The sequence below is a fragment of the Metopolophium dirhodum genome, chromosome 2 (assembly GCF_019925205.1).
Source record: "Metopolophium dirhodum isolate CAU chromosome 2, ASM1992520v1, whole genome shotgun sequence".
Taxonomy (NCBI): Eukaryota; Metazoa; Arthropoda; class Insecta; order Hemiptera; family Aphididae; genus Metopolophium; species Metopolophium dirhodum.
The window spans coordinates 26,147,453-26,173,225 of NC_083561.1; the positions used below are offsets into that span (position 1 = coordinate 26,147,453).

The 25,773-nt window shown below is 33.9% G+C and overlaps 2 protein-coding genes across 5 annotated transcripts in view; one reads left to right on the forward strand and one right to left on the reverse strand.

Annotated features, from left to right (window-relative positions):
- LOC132938559 (serine/threonine-protein kinase NIM1-like) overlaps positions 1 to 20,466 on the forward strand; it is a 55,020-nt gene extending 34,554 nt beyond the window's left edge. The window contains exons 1-8 of one of the 4 annotated variants that reach the window (XM_061005469.1): positions 3,623 to 4,038; positions 9,866 to 9,941; positions 10,092 to 10,244; positions 11,423 to 11,534; positions 12,634 to 12,790; positions 12,883 to 12,988; positions 14,691 to 14,930; positions 18,941 to 20,466. In XM_061005469.1, the coding sequence (XP_060861452.1) occupies positions 4,009 to 4,038; positions 9,866 to 9,941; positions 10,092 to 10,244; positions 11,423 to 11,534; positions 12,634 to 12,790; positions 12,883 to 12,988; positions 14,691 to 14,930; positions 18,941 to 19,359 (1,293 nt within the window). In that variant the 5' untranslated portion in view covers positions 3,623 to 4,008 and the 3' untranslated portion in view covers positions 19,360 to 20,466. Of the gene's footprint in view, positions 1 to 3,622; positions 4,039 to 6,956; positions 6,976 to 9,244; positions 9,378 to 9,865; positions 9,942 to 10,091; positions 10,245 to 11,422; positions 11,535 to 12,633; positions 12,791 to 12,882; positions 12,989 to 14,690; positions 14,931 to 18,940 lie in introns of those variants that run through there. The other 3 variants (XM_061005473.1, XM_061005472.1, XM_061005471.1) reach the window with 3 other exon arrangements.
- Positions 20,467 to 24,470: 4,004 nt separating this feature from the next.
- On the reverse strand, positions 24,471 to 25,049 carry LOC132938849 (uncharacterized). Its single transcript, XM_061005852.1, has one exon. It carries the CDS (start codon positions 25,047 to 25,049, stop codon positions 24,471 to 24,473), a length of 579 nt encoding a protein of 192 aa, XP_060861835.1.
- Positions 25,050 to 25,773: the final 724 nt, after the last annotated feature.

Here is a 25,773-nt window from a genome sequence, read left to right on the forward strand (position 1 = left end):
GAAAAATGTACATTAAAGTGAATACAGTTCAAATAAAACAAACCTATAGTTATAAACTATTATTGATACTTAACTTTTGCGTGACAAAGTGTTTGAAAAGGTCAGTTCTCTTAAGTTATTCAAATGAGTGTTTATACTATTATTTACTTATTATTATTTTTTTTGTTTTGTTTAGACAGAATAATTAATTTGCTTTCTTTTATAGATAAAGTCAAACACAAGACAATTCAGCTGTCTTAAAAGTTTTTAAAGTTGGAAATGATTACTAAGGACTTTATTTATGAAGTTATAAACTTATTACGGTACTTATACAATACTAACTTCAATATAACCACACTGACATGATAGTCTTGCATAGGCGCAAATAGGAGGGGGAGGCTTTAGGGGCTAAGCTGAAATGTTCATAGCCCCTCAAACATTTCCTACATTTTGTTTCAAGGTATATATTATCAAAGTAAGGATTTAGCCCCCAAATCCCAGACTTTATTTGCACCTATGTAGTCTTGACTATAATATAGGTAGAACCTATTATAAATCTAAATTATTTCAAAACGTATTAAGATTTGAGGATTAACAATTTAAATTGCAGTTCGATTAAAATTTAATATTATTATATAGATAAATATAATATTATAATATGCAATTGGTAAAATACTTTCGAAATATTGAAACGTTATTAATTTTCTATGTATATTATTATCTATTATTTGAGTACTTATGTGTTACGTGATATTTACAGTAAAATAATAATAATAGTTCTTGACATTATTGTTTACCTTCAAGCTATAATTACTCCTTCGCTGTATAACAACGAGTGCACGCATGTAAATATAGTATTTTAAATAATTATCTAAATTATCCTGAAATTCTCAAGTCATAGTCGATATTACAACAAAAAAATCTAGTAAACAAAAATACTTATAAAACAATCGACCATGTATACATATATAATAAGTTGAATATACGCAGTAAATTTTAGACTTTGTAGTAAAACAAATTCCGTTTTTGTTATCGACGGTAACCTATAGCGTTAAGGCTTCGCATTTCGGCCTTTGCACGGATACCCATTAAAAAACAGTGTTATCGGAACACGTAATCACTGCTCGGTGTCACAACAATTTCCGAAAGAGATGAAAAACCAAGCGACTAACCGCGTTACGAGTGATTGTAATCGAAACTTTTTTCATATCATCCGGTAAATGCAAATGTCTCGATCGATGAAAATCGACGCTCGGAAAAACACTTATTGTTCACTGCTGCACCACCGGTCACGGACATATATACTTTTATAGTTGTATAGATCACTCGTGTTTTACTTGTCTATTAATTATTATATTGCCAAATACATAATATATTATATTATCAGAGGTGGCCAGCGATAAGAAAGTAGCGAACCAAATAGTATGAAGAGCAAAAAAAGGAATAATACCCATTGCTATATTAGGTAGTAAAAATACATTACAGTCCAAACCTCTGCTCACTGAGAGCTCAATATTGGTGATTTTATTTTAAAATGCTACAATAGCTATAATAGAGAACTTAGAAAATCAATATCTGGATAGTTGCCCTCATATAAGTATCTATTCGACGCATTGCTGAAAATGTTCTTTCACTAGACGCAGAACTTGTTGCGGAACAGAGTGATAAATGTGGTATTTTATATAATTTTGGTATAACAGATTTTTGAAAAATACTTTTTAGACGTTTTAAATTACCCTGGTGATTGTTAAATGATAATACAATTAAATTATTAATAATTTATGATCTAACCAACATTTCTGGTTTTAATTATATTCAGTTTCATTTATATTATATTTAGCCTGAAAACATAAGAAAACATAATTTGACTGATTTATTATTATAATAATAATAACGACGTTGACCAGAATATAGGAATTAATCATCAGACACAAGCACACAACCGTTGTACTTGTGAAGATCGAAGGACGATGATTAATGATAATAAAATAAAATCTGGTTCTGTTTTTACCCTGCAGTGCGTTATAGTGTTAAATGTTAACATGTTAACATGTTCTTTTTTTGCATTTTTCTTGGCCCGGAAGTTTTTCAGTTATATTTAACAATATTTTTAATACTAACTATGAGTGAAATAAATTTTCAAAAAATTTCTGAAAATCAATTACAGATAACAGTTAATTTTAGTTTTCACCATTATATATTTTAAGACACAGCTAGTTCTAACTAAAAAAAGTAAGTTAAAACAAGTTCCAATGCTTGAGGATCCTGGTTAAATTTCTCCTTATATCTCTATACCTATATTTCCTTAGTCTTAATTAGTTTAAATCACTAATCTGTCATAGTATTGAGTAGTTTAAAAACTATTTTTGACAGATTTCGGGTTTTAACATATATTTTCTATCAAAATCTTATAACAAGATAATATAATTTCACATCTGAAATAATATACTAAGTAGGCACCTGGCACTTACTAATAACTGAGGTCTGACCCCAGTATAGAACAATGCAGATAACTAACAGCTGTGCTGGGGCTTAGGAAAATGCAAAATTTAGGAATCCCCTGACTTATTTTAAACCACTTCAATCACTGATAGGCCTACTTGGCAACTGTTGAAATTGATACAATATAGGTGACAATAATTCACAGTCCACAGAGTAGATACGACGCTGTGTCTGAGCTAAACCAAGGAACATAGAGGACCGTGCCGAATCCATGACAAAAAAGAGCTGCGACTTAAACAATAAGAAGTGCTGTTTCCGTAAATTTATAAAAGACATCATGTTTCAAAAATAATACTTTGCTCTTTGCTGTGCTCATCAATTCGAAATTGTTTCCTTTCGCTATGTAGCGACACACCTTCACGGTGTGTGTATATGATATATATGGTCAAAGGTGGCTCCAGAGGGGGGCACTTGGTTGGGGGGGGGGCTAAGTCGTCATTTTCAGAAAATGTCAATAGCATAATAATATGGGTTTTTTTTTATTACTTTGCTTTGGACAATTTACATTTTTTAGAAATACGGGCTTAGAGAGTTGACACGGTCACTGTATATGTTAACCCGCGTGGATATAGACCGGCACGACGAGAATATCTATATTATATTATATTTAACGAAATCCTGATCGGGCGTTCTTATCAGCTGGATAAAAATAATACACATATTACTTATATAGTTATATACCATTTGTAAGTATATCACGATATCACATAATCGCATGTGAACCGCGGAGCACGTTATGGAGTAATAATAGCAAAACGAACCGACGCTATAATAATCCACACGTGTACCTACCTGTGCAGTGTTTCGTATCGCATTATTATTATATTTCGTACGAATACACCCCTCCGCCCCCCCCCCCCCCTGGTCACAAAAAGACGTCTTCTTTACCCCGCGTGGGCCGTATCAAACGCGTGGGTTACTATAACCATTATTATTATTATATAGTTATTACCGAAATATGTAGGTACCAAGGCGCGATAAGACGCAGGACCCGAAAGTGTACATAGGTTACACACATATACCAATCATGCACACTGACGCGTTTCTAATCTCGCCGAACAGTAGACGTTCATTCGCTGCTCTCCAACGCGGGAGTGCGAAGTTCACGGGCTCGCGGCTATTTGCCATAGTAAAAATATCATAAAGTCTATTACCTTATGTACGCGTGTTATTCTACACATGCTCGAGCTGCCGGGCACACCTATATTATTATGTACGCCGCCGCCTTGTTATCGTCGTCGTCGTCGTTCTTCTCCCGTAATAACCTTACGCGTATAATAATAATATAACGACGCGATAATGTATTAAATTATATATTATTATTATTATATTACTTTTGTTTTCCGCCCGAGTCACGGCTGTACCGCGTCGGGCGAAGACCGCGAGACGTTGCAGCGATAGATTCGCGATCGTCGACGCCGCCGTCGTCGTCAGAGTAATATAATATAAATATATTATATAATCACCGGAACCGAGTATTCCGAACAGTGTTATAACCGTGGTAGTGTTCCGCGGTGACAGACGAAGATGCCGACATTTTGCTGGAGGAAACCCGCCGTGAGTACCAACTTATATGTACATACTTACTATACGCGGTATCCTATATGGTATAATATATTGTATTAAACCAGGTATATCACATTACCACGCGCACGTACGTCGCAACGAGTTGAATCCAAGAATACTCTAGAGGGGAGAATTGTCCCCCTGAAATTCCATATACCACCCTCCCCCACCTGATAAATGTCGACGAAATGTAGGTATTTATTAAATGTACAATACCTACTGTCGTTACGATTGCCAACTAGAACTTATAACAATAATACTGAGCGCTCAATAGAATTATTAATTGTTTTGTAATAATTTCTAAATTTTAAAATTTCTTTATTGCAATTTGTTATGACTGTTATAATTCATGATACTAATATGTACGACAAATGAAAAAAAGTGAGCCCACCCTCACCCAGAAAAATTGCCTTAATTCAACACTTCTTGCGTACCTATATATGCATATATTGCTTTTTTTAATGTAAGCACCTGCAACTAATGTGTAATAAATGTGTGTACCGAGGTTGTTATAACAACGGCTAGCTTAAAAAGTTTACAACTACCGTCGTTTAGAGAAATGGCGAAAAGATCTGATTGAATTCCTTACGTATAGTCTTTCCTGAATTCCCGTGTAAAAAATTAGTATTCATTCCAAGCTGCTTACGTATATATTTAAAATTTTATAACCGAGCGAGTTCGAGTTAAAAAAATAAATAACACTTTTCTTATGTTAATAATAATATAATATGATGCATTAAAGTGTTGCCGTACCCCATCATCATCATGTTATATATTGTAATCTGTGTTGTATATCAATATCAGCTAGAATACAAATTAAAAACGGAGAGCGAAAATTATTGTAAGATTATCATGTACAAGAACTTTACCGCATAACCTTAGATAAAATAGGTACGTTTTTTCAGATAAATTTTTAGAACGAAACACACACGCACACGCATATATAGGACATATAAAACAACAACGTTACAACTTGCAAGTAATATTTACAGTAAATATTTACCTGGATATCCACATAGATTTCGAGTGGACTTTGTCAATATTGATGTATATAGTTTGTGTACCTACATAACTGTCTGGGATATCGATAATTCATGCTTACGTTAGTGTCATACTACGGTTATATATTGTATAACAGTATAATATTTGTATTTTGGGATTTGACGAAAAGTTGGCCGTTATGCGTTACTGCGCGGTATAAAAACTTTAAACTTCACATCCCCTTCGTCGTACAGGTATAGTGGAACAATATGGTGACTGAAACTCGATCGCTCTATGGGGCGACAACTATACGTTCCCGGTTAGGATTTTCCATCGATCGCCGAGTACTCGGAAAAATCGATCGGCGCGCGAGGTAAAAATAAAAAATGTTATATGTTATTATAATATTATTTATGAAAATTCACGAAGAAACAACACCCCAACGCGTCTACTCGTGTACTTATTTGTCAATTAATCAAAATAAAAAATAAAAGCAACACTACGACCTATATAGAAGCACTAACATATCATGTTCCACGTGATTAAAACGTATACGTCAGCCGAGCTTGGTACAACAATGACGTACGTGAAAAATATTATACACTATATACTTACACCGCGATGTGGTGTATAATATAACCGTCGTCATTTATGTGTCAGTGAAAAATATTCCTCGACTTGCGGTGTGCTTCCTGCAAAAGTAGGTTGATCTTTAGTCCAAAGTTGGTGTATTTTTTGTTTTAAGCTGTTTTTTCTGTTTGAAACGATGTCTTAAACAAAATAAATTGTTTAAGTTTTAAACGGCTGAAAACAATGTTTAAACAGTACCTACATATATTTAAAATAACTTAATTTTAATTTAATATATAATTTACTTATATGCCAATATGCCGTGTATTATAAACCAAAAAAAAAACTCAATATTCACTTGAACTTTGCACTGTTTTAAACATATGTTTTATTTGTTTTAAGCAATGAACAGAACGTTTAAAACAAATGTTTTAAATTCATGCTTTAAACATAACAACCCTGAATTCTTTACACAAATTATATTATTCTACTATTTACTATATTAACCAAACAGAGCGGCGAACGGTTTTATTGTGTACATAATATTTATTTATTTATATATGACGTACAAAACGGGCCACGCCAATAATATGACATATAAACATATTATGTACAGTATTGTTTTATTGAAGTTGAAATAATATAAACAATGATAATAATATAGGTGCCTATGTAATAATTATAATATATGCCTCAATTGGACCTCTAGGTAAGGGTCCACTTAATCCATATATATATATAATGATTCAATGTGTAACGCGCGGTCGTGACGTCTTTATATAATTTTCGTCTTTTGTCTTAATTAGACCTAAACACGTGTAAACATACGTAAACGATAATACATCATTATAGTGTTCATCGCATGACCTTGAATCGCAATTTAGAACAGGTAACGAAACGGATCCGTTGGGGCGCTAATCATCACATCGCGTAACGCAGTAAGTGATCGAGTTTCACTTTTAAAACCTGTTTGGTGTTTTTAAGAAAATTCTGAACATCTCGCCGCGTACGGAAATCGTTGCACATCACGCTTTCCCGCTGTTCCGTGTGTCGGTTTTTTTTTTGGCAATACGTGGGATTTGATCATTATATGTGCCAAGCAGCCACCAAAAGTACATTGTAAAATTACTATCTAACGGTAATTAGTAATTACTAATTAGTAATAACCGCGTTCGGAGGCATAGGACCGAAACAAGGAAATCCGTCAGCATATCGCGTATATACGATGGTTGTTATGTCAGTAGGTAGGTAACCGCCAATCGACGTTATACGACAATAAAATATTCTATAGAAAAACAAAATTTAGGGTTCGCTACATTATCAGCTGTATCAAAATTTGTGTCCGGGGGTGCTCAAGATCGGGTGTAACCTTCCCAGGTGAGTAGCGTTCACCCTTCATTGATATTAATTTTATGCGCCATTATTATATGTAGGTGCTACTTTAGAAAAATATAGCGATTCAATTAATTGTTTCTATGAATTATCGTATATAACTGACCAAGTATGTAGGCACACGAGTACCCGTATACATATATATATATATACTTATTACGGTATATGGTATACTAATAGTCGTATGGTATGCCAAAAAATACTGCTGAAACAGAATTTATTAATATTTGGTGGTATGGTTTACTCATTTATTGTCTCGAAATATATAAAAAAAAAAAATAAACAAATATCAAAGTTGTCAACAGCCAACGAGTCTAGACAATTGTAAGCAATAGCTGTCAGACTTACGAACAGGACAGTGAAACACGTCATACGTCTCATACTTCTTCTATACCACATCGCCAAGCAATCGCAACCAATATGCGTCACATTCGGTGTTTTAACGAAAATAACATACATTGATGTGTAGTACCTCACCCCTGCCTACCTGTCACACAGTACTTCGTTCAAAAACCACCAACAATCAAAGGCCATTACGGACAACGAAAACAAATAATATAATGCAACCGATTAAATACAGATACAATTCTAATGTGAGAATACTAAAATTCATCATAGGCCAATTATTTTTATGATGGAATCCCTATTATTATACTTAAAAAAATTTACGTATATATATATATTATATATCTAAGTGTAAAGTATATTTTTCAATATAATATTGAGTTCCCACCCCCTCCTGTTGAAATTGGCCTTGGGGCGCCACTTCTACAATAGCTTTTACGTGTGTGTACCTATATATATATCATATTGCAGTTGGGCTATTACTAAGTATGTACTTACTATTATAGAAGTGTAGATAATCACGCCACTGACACATATTATTATTACTATCTTCGTTCTCGTTTATGTACACAATGTTATATATTAATATTAGTTTAATAATATTTTTTTAGTTTTTTAAACATACAAAGCATACAATCTACTTAATGTTTATGCAATGAGCATATGTGATTATAAAGGCATTAAAACGTGATTGCCTTGATAAAAATGCCACCCACCCACCGCGATGGCTCTTGCATGAATATAATTATATCACGGTGCAATTAATTTATTTAAATGGTTTAGAATACCCGCAGTGGCATTCCATTAGAGCAGGGCGATAAGAGACTATAAAATATTATAAGACTTATGGTGATTTTTTTTTTGATTTTTTTTATACCGACGCATACTTGTGACGTTGCGTCGGCCGGTGGTGGAGATTCATCGACGTCTTCGAAGTGATGTAATTTCGTGTTACGTCACGCATAAGTTATTAGTTTTCCGTGTGCCTGAGGGGGCTATTTGCTTTAGGCCTCCGAGCTCGCCGACTAATTAGGTCTCTATTGCGGAATAATATTATGAGATTATTATTTTGATGTTACGTTGCAGCAGCACCACGGCATATTATGTTGGAGCCGACAGAGAGAAGACAGATATCTATATGTATAATATTCGCACCTGTCGCTTGTATTTCGATTTAAACGTTGCACATTTATAATATGCAGATGTATTCATTTATTACGTATCTGTGCGAGTGCAATTATCACGTTATTCAGCACGAGACTTACGGAATGAGCCGAGCGAGTGTTGAACAACCGCGAGTTGAGGAATATTATGTGTTACTTAGGTGTATGAAAAATGCAGCGATGGTGTCGACAACGACAAACCGCAGTCAATACGTCAAGTTATCAATAGAGTGCGTAAATAATAAAAATAACGCGAAAAGATATAATATGGGTATTCTACATTTTATGCGCATCGTGTCAGAGCGCGGATTTTATTACCTATACCTATCAGTTGACTAAATATTAGAATATTATGACTTATGTGTATGGAAATCATAATACATATACACAATACTGTATATTATTAAGATGGATTTCGGTCAACAATTTACTTAGCTGTTATCGCAGTTCGAACAGATCAAAATCAAAACCAAAAATAAATAATAATAATTATAATATAGTGCTCAACGTCATCGGTTTGACGGTGTATTATTCGTCTGGAATATGCGCACAACAATAACAATAACAATGATGATAGCACTCTGTCGAAGAAACTTGTTTACGAAGTGGAAATTATTTACGTGAAAAAGAATTTTTTTCCAAAACCATCATAATTGATAAGTATGTACGTAAAAAAACACCATTAGAGCTATTATTTATAGATAATAATAATATATAATCGTTATTGTTCATTACGTCCGATATAATAATAATCGTCATAAAGATTGTGTACGTCGGGCGTAATTCGTGGCAGTTGCTTTTCGTCTTTACCGCGTCGCGTGTTCGTCACTATATTATTTTATACATTATATACATGTTTGGGTATGCCTAAGTACAACGGTGCGTATTATAACGTATTATTATTATTATATTATTATATAAAATACATTACTTACATAAGTAATATATATATATATACAGGGTTCTGGATTATATATACATATATAGTGTTCTGGGTTATACATTATATACCTATATATAGGTAATATAGGTATGTTTATGTGCGTATACAATCTATTTTGATGGGTATTAAAATAATATGAAATGCACGCCGTAGGTACATAAATAGGACTTGTCTGTGTACAATACATCGAGAGTAGCGTTTTGTGTTTACTATACCGCTATAATACTGACACTATACGTAAGAATATTATTGTAAAATAGCATTATAATACTGCTCTACTTTAGAGATACCTCTATATTACATATTAATAACAACAATAATAATAATAATAATGATAATGGGAGAAGGGCAGGATCGCGAAGAATGCGAATGTGTATATTTCATATAATATTATGTTATTATTGAGTGTTTCGGTTTGTTTCAGAGAACACGCGATGACGTTACGACGATGACCTTGTGCGAGTCTTCCGAGGAGAAGGCGTCTCCAACAAAGTTAACAGGTAAGTCCACCGTCGCACGAATATACCGTATACTTATAATAGGTACTTATAATAATATATAAATGCCACAGCTACACATCATATACGTAGAACTCTATATATTATACACCAACGGAGTTTCGTTCAAAGTTTTCGTTGTACCGATTTTAGCTTACCGAAAGGCGATCGACAACTTGGACAACGACCGGAAATGGCAGACCGACACGGCCGTGGGAAAGAGGATCGGCCTGTACAAGCTCAGCGGAGAGTTGGGCAAGGGGAATTTTTCGCAAGTGAAAACTGGATACCACGAGTTGACCAAAGGTACCTAGGGCCGCGACCTTGACTGATTAAACGGATCAAATGAAACACTTTGACGATATTTATAAATGACACTAGAATCGATATTTTCAAAAATACACAAGTATATTGACACGCCTTGTTTTCATTATTATACGTGTACCTAGGTAGTCCATAGAATTATTATATAGTGTGCGCTTATGGAGCTAATGTACGAAGATAATAATATTATGTCCAAGAAGAAATTCGTGAATTGCATTTTGCAACGTTCGAATGAATTTGTTTTTCAGTACCACGTTTAGGTTATCGGTTTTTAACTACCGTTTTTTTTTTTTTTTATTAGCTCTAAGTATAAAACTGCAAAACTTATCATTATGTATTTTATAATATAATATTAGGTACTGTATTTTAATATATATTATTTTATACCGCGCTAATTTTGAAATATACCTACTACCAAGTAATACTTTAGTAATACCTACATCTACGACTTAATTGAGCTTAATACTCCTTTTAAGTAACATACATATTATATTGTTTATTTTTTATTATTGATGGAATATTAATAATACAAAATAATTATAGAGACGAATTTTAGATGTAATTATGCTGTGGAAAAAAAATGAAATAACTAATAATTAGTTAGATATCATCTCAATAATTTTCTTCGTAGATTATGAATACAATTATATTATTTAACATTTTAACATATTTACTAACAATTATTTGAGTCGTAAAAAAATAAATACTAAATATTTTTATACTGTTATGCAATCGTTTAATATTAATTGTCATTTGTCAGTATTCATAAAACGTGCACAGTAGTATGCACTATGCATACACAAATAAATCATAATATAATAGGTTTATAGAGTGAAAAAAAAAATGCAAAAATCAAAAGTCGTAATAAAGAAACATGTTATATAATACTTAAACAAATAACCGAAATCATTCGTATATAATAATTATTAATATTTTACGCACTTGTATTATAATCGTTTTCCTTATTACGACTTTTCATTTTCTATAGAACAGAGCGGTGTACCTACAGTCAAAAGAAGTAAAAAAAAAAAATGAACAATAAAAAAATGTGTTACTTTTTATTTCGTATTGGTAGGTACGCCGCACCACATTTTTACAGCCGACGAATGTATATAATACGAATTTCGTTTTATTGTTACATTATAATTTTATACTTTCAGAACGAGTTGCAATCAAAATATTAGACAAGACCAAATTGACGGCGAAAGCGAAGAAAATGCTATCCCGGGAGATATCCGTAATGGAATCGATACATCATCAAAACGTTATTCGGTAAAACTGGCCACTGCATCTATATAATACATATATTTCACATGTTTTCATCACATATTGTGTGCGTGATATTATTGTAATGTGCCGTATTCATTCATATTATATTTTGTTTCTTTCTATTTTCATTTCTCTCCACCCGATTTATATTATACAAAATCTTATAGGTATAGTATAACTTATAGGGCTAGGGGACTCATAGCTGGTTGCATGTGTACCAATATTCATTCCAAACATAGCTCAGTGACACAATAATCTATTTTACAAAAATTTTATTTTCTCCGTATTTAGCATATTATTTCACTCTTTCCTTCATATTTTACTTCATTTCTTCACGTGTTAGTGCATATTTTGTTATATTCTCATTTTGAGTGCATATTTTACATACATTTTTTAATTAGAATATAATTTTTCTTTGAATTTTGTAAAAAAAAATTGATTGTAGTTACACCTAAAAGAATATTCAAAGAAATTAGTGTGGGTTGTGTTTTCCTCGTCTGCGGTACCATTTATAGTTGAAATTATATGAACCACCGATATGATTTTATCAAACATAATCACACGATGTTGTACATTAATACAACTATTAATTTGGGTAGTAATTTTAGTATGTTTTATTAAATTAAATATAGAAAAATAAATAGAAAATTAATAAATGGAATTTTTGATTTTTTTTAGACAAGCTTAAAAAAAACCTGAAGTCTGAAAATATAAATATCGATTTGGATCGATTGAATAAATTAATTTGATTTTTATACAACGAACATTTATGTTTATTTTGTACAACAAAAATTAATAATATTACCGATAAAAATATTTTTCTTATATTTAGCCTAGTGAAAATGTTTCGGTTTTTAAGGCATATTTTGAGAGACTATTTATGTGATTGAGCATATTTTAAGTGTATATTTAGTGATTTTTTTAGGGCATAAATGAATGCATATTTTAAGGTTATTAAGGGCACAAAGTCCCTAGCCCTAAATTTATATGAAATCAATAAACGTTTCTTTCCCTTCTTCCTCCCCCCCCCCCCCCCACAAATCTCACACTAAATGTGCACTATACAATACAATATTATAATACAGAATAAACCCCATTACAGACTGTTCGAAGTGATCGAGACGTACACGAAATACTATTTGATAATGGAGCACGCGGCGGCCGGAGAACTATTCAAGAGGTTGATATCCGAGGGCAGAATGCACGAGTCGGAGGCGAAAAACATTTTCTCTCAGATCGTGTTGGCCGTCAAACACCTGGTGAATAAATTTTCTTACCGCCGTCCTTCGTTCGTATCTATGATAATTTATTAATTCGTATTTTTTGTCCGTCCATGTTCCCCATTCTGCAGCACGACCGCAACATCGTTCACAGAGACATCAAAGCGGAGAACGTGTTCTTGAGCTCCAGAGGCGTCGCCAAATTAGGAGACTTCGGTTTTAGCATCACAGTCTCGAGTACTTACTAAGAAATATTTACTTATAATATCATTATTTCCAACAAGTTAAATAACATTCGAGTCTCGATAACTCGAATCTCGAGGGAGAAATAAAAATAAACGTATTACTCATGTATTTTTTGAGTTATACGTATAACTGGTGCACACCTCAAACACAAATTACTTAAAAACACTTGAAGGGGAAAAAATAAAGTCCTAGTTACCGAGACTCGACTTTATTTAATATGTTCAGCGGGGCCCATAATTATTTTTATGAACAAATAATTTAAAATAAACATACTATATTATAGGAACGATTAAGCATATTGTTGTCGTCCGTTAGATAGATAAATCATGATGGAAGCTCATATCTAAAATGAAAATAGGATCGCTATTGGCCAATATTGGATTCATTGGACGCGACCGAAACCTATGATCGAAATTTTTAAATTAGAATACTTAATGATTTTTGTTTCGTCTTTATATCTATTGATTTACATTTTATTCTCAATTTTATCTATATCGCGTGTATTTAAGGTCCCTAAACAACGGTTTCGAAACGATAACATACACTGTATATAAGTAAATTCCATAGAAGCTCTTCGACGTCACACATAACGCATTAATGTTCCAAAAATTCCAATTTAACTATAATACATCGATTAAATTATAACATTATATCAGCCGTGTACACGTGTTTAGTATTATTACAATCATACTGTTATTTATTTTACATATTATTATCGTATAGCTAGTATTATCATCGATGATATTTCGTACACACGAGCATTATATTCGATGTCGTTATAACATGACATACCTACACAATAATAATAATTAATAACTATTAATTACCGATACAATATAATTCTACGTCTACACAGCCACTGACTTCGAACAGCTGCAAAATTGTAATTTCCCAAACGAATTTGTTTCGATGTAATAATATTGATTGCGATTATATTGTATTACAATTTGTTTTATTCCCAACGCTAGTATAAATTAATAATATTATAAATTATAATATGGAATTATAGTAATAATATCAAATGCCCCGACGTACCTATATATTATTACCTATTATGTGTAATTGGTCGTGGAGGAAAATGAGAAAATTAATCACGCAATTAATTCGGAGACATAAACCGTTTCGATTGATATTTTTAGTATTTCACTATAATGACACTATGCCGTCGTATTCGGAATACCTTATACTTGAAGTATGTACTTATATATAAGTTGCAGACGTGAAGGTGCAGCAAGCTTTATGAATATGACAGTCAAAGATTCATTTTGAGTTGATGAAAATCGTAATGACGAAAAAACGAGAATATTATACTGAGATACCTGTATATTATTTCAGCGAGGATTGAAAATATTTTAAATCCTAAAATTCGTTCCGCTAGTATAATATTATTTTAACGGTTACTTTAAGCGTATTAAAAATATAAATGATATAATGTTATTCTTAAACACGCGTACAGCACGTTTAGGCGAGATTTTTTTTAAGGGGATTTTTTCAATAAATCGAACATCTATATATTCTATAGTATGATCTATATATACGTTTACCTATATATTGATATAGTTAAATATTATTCAGGTACTTGGTCCGCGGTTGTCCGACGATAACCATATACGATCACCACGTACCTACCTATCAAATGATGATAACATATTACCATGTCGAGGTGGTATAAATCCGTTTTCGTGTTTTACAGACGCCGAAAAGTTGGAGACGTTCTGCGGGTCCCCGCCGTACGCGGCGCCCGAACTGTTCCAGGACGAGCGTTACGTCGGCCGTCCCGTGGACGTGTGGTCGTTGGGCGTGCTGCTGTTCTTCATGACCACCGCCACGATGCCTTTCCTTGGCGACAACATGGCCGGGCTCAGACGGTCAATACTGGCCGGTAACGTGCAAGCGCCGGCGTCTATGTCCCAGCTGTTAAAGTCACTCATAGGTAACGGCTACAAATTGTTAAATATTAATAGACCGCGATTGAGTGATAGAATTTGTTTGATAACGATAATATTTACGGATCCGTCACTAGGAGGACGTCGTAGACGTTGGATTGTCGGTTATAAATATTAAATACAAGTATTCATAATCGATGGTTGTATTGTTCGGGTTGCATAGACGACGATGTACACATAGTGTAGTTGTATATTATACTGTAAAGTGGTCTCAAATGAGATAATCTTAGTTTTTATTCGCGTTGAAACCTTGTCTCGCAAAATTCCCGAACGAGTAGAGGAATGTCACCGGAAAAATTAAAGCTAAGGATATTATTATTATTATCGGCTCCTATTATACGAAATGAAATTCGGTTTTCTGACGTACGACACTTATTCGGCCCATTTTAAAAATATTGGAGTTTTATTTTTCTATCCTTCAGTAGGCTGTAGAGTACGAATTGGTACGCAGTGGTACGGACGGGAATTTGTATGACCGAAGTGGTCACGACACCCCCCGACCTACAGAATCTGCCGGTTAGGATAATGGCGGAGGCCCGATTTCACCAACACAGTTAATCACGGTTAACGCTTAATCGGCTGATAACAGATATTTAACCAGCCAAATTCGGCCGATTAAAACTCCGGTTAACTTTAACTGTGATTAACCGTGTTGGTGAAATCGGCCCTGAATGTCACGTGGATCATACAATTATACAATAATTGTGATGATAATAAATTTAATAATAATAATAATAATATATGATTGTGTCCGATGTATACACAACACAAAATATTTACACGTGTACCTACCCCGGGCTACACCATATATATAAATAATATAATATAATTAGGTAGGTATATGTCAATTATACGTGTGTGCATGCGTACTGATTTAGCATAGTTATACTTTGTAGTTGGTTTATAATTATATTACAATAACAGCACTCGTGCCATTAACAATATATTGATTTAAAAAAGGAGCCGTGCATATATTATGATTTATGACGGTTCATCGCACAAATGAACTTCCAACCATCAACTCATTACAAACACAGACACATGTTTAAATAGAGTACTTTGACCTGGACAATATTTAATGAATACAACTAACGTCTATATAACGAAAACAACAGCATTAGAGTCTGCTGATAATACTTCGGTGTCACGTTTAGATGGCCTGCAGATATATTGACTATAATAATACACATTTAATACACACCTATTCCTAATTAGAGTACGAGAATAAAAAAAACATTAACATTTTAAAAATACGTTTTCTAATAATAGGTGCATAAGCCGTGTACTAGGAGGTAATATAGTAGGTATACATAGGATATTATGATTTATTATAATACATAATATCATCAATGTACCTACACGGCGATTCACTAAACGGTAAACACAATGCTCGATGTTTTATGGCGGGGATACAAGCATAACCGATACAGCATAACCGATGACTTCATTACCCCTCTAAAAAATAGACGAGCTGCGAACACGTTTTGTATACGTCCGAGATCACTCTGTATAATATGTGTTTACATAATACACCGCACTCGCCGCTCGTATTTTAATAATATGTTAGCACACAGTTGTACATTATGCATTGTTGTTTTGCGAATCAATACTCGTGTGTGTGTATACACGGAAGGACTGTAAGTGTTGTATTTAGGCTTAGAAATCCGATCGTCTATACCTACTTATTGTTTAGGTAGGTATGCATATAGAGTGCAGTATACATATAAGTTAGATTTTGCTTGCGAATAAGCCACGCGTCGTTTTAATAATTATTCGGCCCCCGTCGTCTATGTATCGTAAAATTATACGAGAACAAAATTTGTAATTTCTGAAAATTCGGTAAAAAGATAATATTTTCTCACATAATGGTTGTTATAGCACGGGCGGGTAGACGCACACACAAGAGCAAAAAACAAATAAATCGTATACCCGATTACTGCGCCACGACGGTGAGTGGGGATAATCCAAAAGTATATATGTAATCGCAATGTGAATGTTTTCAGCACGGAAAATCTAAAAACAGCGTGTCATATCGTTGCGATTATTATATACATGCGCCGGCGTTTGAATGCAACATTATTCAGTAACTCTTCATACTTTATACGCTTAACTGCAGTGTGGGCACTGAAGTATAGTGTCTATCTGAATAATGATGTCTCCCGATGTTTTCACCCGATCAGGGTGAAATATAAATATAAATAGAGTTTTAGAAATATAAATACGGTTCACCTAAAATCGCGGCGATTGTAAACTGCGCCCAACGTACAGGTAAACACGAAATCATACATGTAAACTGCGCCCGGCTAAACTTTTAAAAATTGAATAGCTATATTTTTGCAAAATTAAACAAAATTACAGAATTACTAATCTAAAATTACAATCTTTAATATATATGATTCGTTACAGCCATATTATAGCATAAATAATTAATAAAATAAAATTAAAAATTAAAAATAATATATAATCTTAAAAAGTACAAAATGTTGTAACGTTTTGCGTTTATTTTTTGTCTTAGAATTTTAGTATTTAAAGGGTACATTTATACTATTTAGTTTAATATATGTAACTCAGAGGCCGATTAGTTTTCCGAAATTTAAATTTTTCAATTATTTTCAAGCTTTTTTCGCGCTGCGAAACAAATTGTTCGGCCATTGTGACTTCACTGATTAAACTGAATACGACATGTACTAAGTAGCTCCATGCCGAATGTAGTGATTGATAAGCCATCAGTATATGCCGTATTACTGCAATAACTATTCGATAACGTGTTGGAATTTTTAGACAACAATATAATTTCTGTGATATAATTGCAAAAGTACACAATCATAGTGACTTTAATAATTCAAAAGTTTTATATAGTTTACAAACGGCGCACAGCTTAAGTTGTAAGTACCTTTTAACATGGATAAAAATTTGGGCGTAGTTTACGTATGCCCTAAAATCGAAATCAAATATAATGTTCTTTCGTTTAGGTTAACAATCGTCATAATTCATAAACCTTACTTTATACTATTAACGGATGCCTAGACGTGTGGGTGTATTATAATTTATAGTAGCCGGGTAGGATGAATTCGCAATAGACCGCGGTCTACATACAGGTTCATAAAAATTGCACGTTATAAAACCGTAGAGGATTACATTATTTTGCTGATTTGTAAACGCCAATCCCAATACCTATTTTGTAACCAGGGGCGGATTGGCTAAACATTTCGGCCCGGGAAATTATCGTGGACAGGCCGGTCATTATACTGTAATAATTTTCCATAAAAAGCCTTTTTTTTTAGGAATTCTCTTATTTATTATTTAATATAATATACGTTTAATGTGTGAGTACGTGACTTTTTTTTATGACCACCCAAGTTACCAACCACATTCACTCTCCTACCAGAAAAGATGTTGAAATAGAAAATCAAAACATTTTACTGCCTCAAAAAGTGATGACTCACAATTTTTTTTAAAACACATTATCATAATTTATAATATCAATACATTCATTTCTCCGTTTAGAATAATATATAAAATACTAAACAAATTGTATAAACATTTTGTAAAAATGTCTATGATTTAAAATAAAATATAAATTAACTCATGTATACTACTTAGTGCAGCAAAAATTACATCCAAAATCGTGATTAGTGATACGAGTATATGACAATAATCAACGTAGACACGCAGTTAAATATCATCAAATAATTTGTAATCTAAGTAAATATCGACAGAGTTATATACAATATATATATATATATATATATATCCGGAAATCCCGGTGGACCAATCCGCCGCTGTTTGAAACAGTAAAAAAAAATCTGTAAAATCCAGTATAACAGTGTCGTAGCCGTTGGAGGGTGGAATTGGTGGCACGTGCTCATACGAGAGCATTATACGTGTAAGACATTTGAAAAAAAAGATGCAAATGCACTGTAATCCGAGCCCTATACTCATAACATAACGATATATTTATAATATATTTTATACGTACGTTTTTCGCATTCCACAGAGTCCATGCTCAACACGTCGCCCGTACACCGGTTCAACATCGATCAGGTGCTCAAGTCCGACTGGCTGCGGGAGGCGTCCGCGTACCAGATACGGTTCAACAACAACTCGGTATACGGTCAGTGGTGCGCTTACCCGACGGCGGCCGGCGCCGAGCTCACCGACACCGAGACGAACGCCAGGCGGGCGCTGGAAGTCCTCGGCATAACCGACGTCATGCTCGACGAACACGGTTCCCGAGGGTCGAGGAGCAACGTGGTGGCCACGTACCGGATAGTGATCAACAGGCTGTTGCAGCAGCGCAGGCTCATGGGGCAGCAGAACCACATGCAACACCAGAACTCGACCGCGCAGCATCCGCAAACCGCTTCCGGCCGGAAACCCACCAAAACCAAGTCCCGGTTGTGCGCCATAACGTGAGCACCGGAACAACGACCGCCAACGCCTCTAGCTCAGTAAGCCCTCGCTGCACACGAGACAACCCCCCCCCCCCCCACCACCACCACCACCGCGACGACCCCTAACACTACTCGATAACGGTCCCCGGCCGCGTGTCGACGAGTGTATTTAGAACGTGGTCGTCGAAAGTATAATATGTTAATAATATTATGACGTATACCTGTTTATAAATAATTTATTATATAAACTCGTATCATAATAATTGTACGATACATTTGTTTTACTATGTAGAACGCCGTATATAGAGTTTAAGACAATATAATATTATCGAGTAGTCCAGTGTGCGATTATTAAGTATAATATTTGTTACTCATTATTGTACCAGACGTGGTACAATACCACCTATTAACTATAAATATTATAATAATAAATGTACATATACATATACGCCAATATTGCGTTCGTTAGTGATTTATAATATTGTTATAATATTAATTTAACGTATAATACTATACACACTCTACGTGCCATCTATACACACTATATAAATTATTATTGCCTATATAATTTTAGATTGATACGAATATACGTGTACATTATATTATAATATATGATATTGTCACGTCAAAGTTACTAAACACGTTTTACTGTATTAGACGATTGATGTGTTATTGTTATATTATAGACTTAAGTGTATACGACTATAAGAGATCATGCGCATAGTTTTTAAGTAAATAATAATAATAATATATTGTAATAGGTATGTAATGTTATAATAGTATATGTACCTAGATCTAATTTGTTTAACGTTATACAGACTTATCATATTATAACAAATAATACAGACTGTTTTCGACGCGTACCTTTATGCCTACGACGTCTTGTTATTATTCGACGGTAAAATAATATTACCAACGGTTTTTTTTTTTTTTTTTTTATTGAATTCGATTATATATTTATTATCATCATATTATGTTATTAAGCTTAAGTATTGTTATACGATATGTCTGGATATTTCGTGTTATTATATAGTTTTAACGTATATTGTTTGTGTACCTATAATATAGTTCTTCAAAAAACTGACACTTTGTCTACAACATTATAATAATATTATTATTATTATTATTATTTATTATTGTATTACGAATTTACTCGAGACCATTTTACCATATATTATATATGTCTATATTCAACCCGATTAAAGTTGATACTAGATATGTCTATATATTATTATAATGTAGATACCTCGATTGAGAAAATATATTGACCTGATAACAAACATTGGAGTGCATTTTATTTATTTAAATTTTTCCTTTATACCGTAGTCGGTAACCGTTTATTAATTCCTATCTGTGGTCGATTTACGGTGCCTTATACTCGTACGATATTGGGTAAGTACCCCGCATATAAAACTATACATAATTCATCGTTGCAACTCGCTGCAGAGTTCAAGTTTTTAGAAGTAATTATTATTCATATCTGTTTTATACTGTCCTGATCGGTTGGTATAGGTACCGTTATTGTTACAATTATTAAAAAACATACAATATAGCTTTTATTCAAATTAACTCTTTTTAGAATATAACAATTATTTAAACATATTATGAACAAATCATAATAGTTACGGCTCATTTATTTTTAAGCATTCTTTATTCTATATGTATACATATTTTATAAGATTACATTTTTTTAGCTTGATTATAAAGGCTGATAAAACTAATATCAATACATTTTTGATAATTATTTGTTATCTAAGATTGTAATGATTGTTAATTGTTCCATTATATGACGTTGTTTGTGCAAGTACGACGTACATCTCTACATAATATTATGGTGCATTACAAAAGTGAATATAAAACTAAAAAGATTATAATATGTTGTAAAAGTAAAATTGCTTACCTTACATTAGGTACGTCGATCATGATAATGAGAACTGATAATATCATATAATATATAATGAGCAACCATATATTGAACAGCAATCAACTTTTGTAGATATGATGATAACTATAAATAGCTTTTATATAATTAAGACGGATCTATACGAATGTACGATTGATCGATCGTCAGTGGATTGTTTACAATAGATTAGCAATTGTCTATCAGCCAAAGTACACCGATGTGAGTGCGATCGCCTTAAGTGGGCTACAAATGGACACAGCTAGCTTACTAATTAATTATAAGTTGCATCCTATAACATTATCACAACATTGTAACAAAAACTGTAATAATCATATTGTCGGATTATGCGGTCATTGTGCGATTACACACTTATGTGATAAAAATAATGTTTAAAAAATATCACGTCAGACACGAGAGCAATAGATCAATGTTTACAGTAGACAAGTGCTTCATATTATATAACATATTATAGTATTTCAGTCATTGCTATTATCATGAACAATGACGAATTTGAAGTATAATAGTCATACGTGAGAACAGATACTTTAGATAGGTACTTACAAGCGGTCACATTGTCTGCGCATAAAATTAGTTCCGACCTATGGTCATAATAAATGTATATTGTTATGCGACCACAACATCAACTATAGAGACCTGCTTGAAAAATGGATTTAAGGATAGGATATTATGTTAAGTACGTGTGGTCCGCGTGGATTTGAAATTGTTTTAGAAAACTTCAGTGAGTCTATATGTGATAGATAGTAATGTAATATAACGGGATTTTATACATTTGACCCAAAAATGTATAAATAAGGACTCCTAAAAATGTCGCCGTTTCAATAACAACTAAAACGGTTGGCAATACACGAGATTTGACTTTTGGATAGACCACTGTTTTACATTCTGAGCGGAGCAGAATTCTGAGAATCGATGCTGATTTTCAAAACGAGAATTATGCATCACTTTTATGATTTTTGTGTCTGCAAAAATGCTTCAATCTTCAACTTCAATATCTTTTCCGGTAAATCTAACTCGGGGGAGTTAAAGGAAAAAATTACCCTCGTACTTTAATTGGGAATAAAGAAAAAAATACCGAAAACAGGAATTTTTACGAAAAATAAGATTTTGACTAAATTGATTTTCTTATTTTGTTGTAAGTACCTAATTTGAAAACGAATAATCTTAGATACTTTCCCCAAATGTTTGTATAAGCATTTCCTATACAATACATGATATAATTTTCAAAATGTTTTTACTTTTCTTAAGATATTTATAGTGTAGACAGTTGAAATATTAATAGGAATTTTTAATTTAAAAATGTTTATGTTTTAGTTTTGATAAAAAAATTTTAGTGAGTTATGGACTTGGTGAGAATGAAACGACTAATTTCATCTGAATATGACATTTAATATAAGTTTTCTAGCTCTATATCCAGTTCCAAAAAATAAGACGCACCAGTCTTAAGTAAAAAAAAACTGGTTTAACCCGTGGCTGCCTGCATTTTCTTTTGGAACAGGGTATAGTCATATTAGGTATAATAATAATAATAATATTAATTTCTTTCATAACTTTAGTCTTAGAGGTGTCGGTACCGGCTTTTTCCATATTCGATACGATGGTGTATATATCAATGAAAATGACTTCACAGGAGCAATTCTCACGCCCTATAGAATAGTCGTCAGATTTCGTTAATTTCTTTTTATTGAAAGAAGAGTACATTTTTTCTGGTTGGATCAAAGGCTGAATTTTCGTTTTACTTGAAATAATGGTAGAAAAATACGTTTGAAAAAGAACAAATATTGTGCATTATTCAAAAGCTTCTACAATTATAATTTTGAAAATCGGGAAACTAACCTGAATCAAGTTCTCTTCTTTTAAATAAAAAAAAAATTAACGAAATCCGACTATTCTACAGGGCGTGAGAGTTTTTCCTGTGAAGTCATCGGCTCCGACGCCCTTAAACGTAAAGTTAATTTTACTGGAATGAAAAAAATCAAATCCAATTAGAAATAAGTTTCTTTATGTTTTCAACAAAATTAATAATAATAATATTAAATAGACATGGTCAAATAAAATGATCCATTTCAGCCGATATTCACCGAGAAAATATCGGCCACGACCACGATAAAAATTATGATAACGGAGAAATTAAGGTTGTTGAAGTTTAACTGGTTTGAGACTGAGAAACTGAAATCGTTGATTCAACTAGTCGGCCAGTTGAACACTTGGTGGCCACGGTACCGAATACGTCAATGGTAGAGCTGGCGATCAACCAGCTGAGATACCAGGAGGTTAGTGATGACCATGACATAGGTAGGCGATCAGACAGTCGAGTCGAACCTGGCGACCGAACAGCAGCTGCTCATCGGCCGACTACCATCGGCAGCAGGTTCTCGACGAAGAAGTTGAAGTTCCACGAGGAGATGGAGAAAGGACCTGTCGGATACCATCGGGACGTTATGTTGCCATACGTTTTTGTGTTGCCTACGCAACAGCCGAAGTACCCGACGCCCATCGACCAAGTGGTTCCTGCAAATGACGTCCACCGACAGATGGAGGAGAAGACTCGGTGATAAATGCACCAAACCTATTACGTGGCTCTGCGAGAGTCGATGTCAAGTGCCCCATCGCAATTAACCTGCTCTTAGGCCTTTTGAACGGTAATCTGCCACGGATCCGCGGTCGTCGTACCATTACGCTTGTTCCATGACCAGTCGAACAACGGTGTCATAGATTGAGGACCTGATCCACCGACAGATGCTCCAAAGCTTTTATGGCGCCGCAACGGTGGATGTCGCGTTCGTCATCATAACGTCCTTATGATATTAGATATAGATGATACCAAAACATTTATTTACAATGTACATTATAACCTTATAAATATAAATATAATATATACTATATACTATATAGCTATTTGCAAGTGTTATACATAGTTATAGATATTATACACAAACAGAAGTAAAACGTGTCTGAAAACTTTTTTGTACTTGCTGATTGCAAGAGTCACATAAAAAAATTTATCTTGGTCCAATATAACTATACAGTAAATTACCAAACACGAGCTCGTTAATCCGTAGTCGTGGCCCTTTGGCACAGTTTGTCGGCTGGCGGTGAAACGAGTGGTCAGTGCACGATGGCGTGACAGATGTCTGGTTGAGCACCGTCCAACAAGCTAAATCGCCGGTCAGTTACAATGAGGAACGTGACATCGGCTCTCGCTGCAGCGCCTAGTAAGGTTTGGTGCATTTGTCGGCGGGCCTTCTTCTCCATCTATCGTTGGACGTCATTTTCAGAAACAACTTGGTCACTGGGTCTATGGGCGTTGGGTACTTGGGCAGTCGCGTGGGCAACGTGACGTCTTGCCATACCGTCCCGATACCATTTGACTCTTCCGTCGCCGGTTCATCCTCTACATCCTCGTCGCAAATCCACTTATTGGTCGTGCACTTGCTGCCGGTGGAAGTCAGTCGTGGTTGAGTTCGGGTCCGGGGCGTGAACGGCACGAACGGCGTCGTGATCTGGTTAGGGTCCGCCGTCTGATCGCCTACCCTGGTTATTGTCGCCAATGACCTCCTGGTACCGCAGCTGGTTGACGAAGATCGGCCGATCACGGCCGGCTGATCTTTGTCACCAGCTCTACTATTGATGTCTTTAGGACTCGTGCTCTTTACCGTGGCTGCCTCGACTGACCGATCATTATGTCCGATCATCTTAATCAACGATTTTGTTTTTTCTCTCTTGCCCTCAAACCCATTCACATTCAAACGTTTTGATTTCCCCGTCGTAATAATTGTTGTCATAGCCATGCCCAATGTTTTTCCAGTGAATCTCGGTGGATGATTCTCTTTCAGTTGTTTTACCAGCTGTAATGAATTATCCTGCTCGGCTGTGTCTGTTTAGTATTTCAAAAGTCATTATAAAGTTAACAAAATTATATATGTAATCGTAAGACGGTAATAACTTATAAACATTAAACAATCTGGAATAGCGAGTTCGCGATAATAATATGAATTATTCATTTGTATTTTGTACTATACCACTTTGCTCGTTTATAAGAATAATAATCGAAAAATATTTGATACGCTTACGCCGGTGTTTAACTACATAAAAATACACGGTTTCACTGGGTTGCACGAACAGTCACTAAACACTTAACAAATCAATAGTGAACCTAAGGTCCAAAGGTCCATTACATTGTGGCCTGTGATTGGTCCATTACATTTTATTAATACATTTTACATGCAACCCGGTATTAGGGTTTGATAATTAACAATTCATCCGATTCATTGATGTCAGATAAAAAAGTTATTTTTTTTACTTTGTGCATTGTAATTATAGTTTGTAGAGTACCAACGAAACCGGTATTGTCTCAAAAGCTTTTGATTGTCATAATATACTTGTAACTATATTCTATACCTACATTTCGTATAAACTTAAAAGGACACTTTGATCTTACGGATCTGCGCTTAATCGAAATAAATTAAACCGTAACTGATAATTTTAAATTCTATTACAAATTAATGAAATAAG

Bases quoted from the DNA above. Each gene is read 5' to 3' on its own strand.
- LOC132938849 (XM_061005852.1), bottom strand. From the start codon at position 25,049: ATGGCTATGACAACAATTATTACGACGGGGAAATCAAAACGTTTGAAT.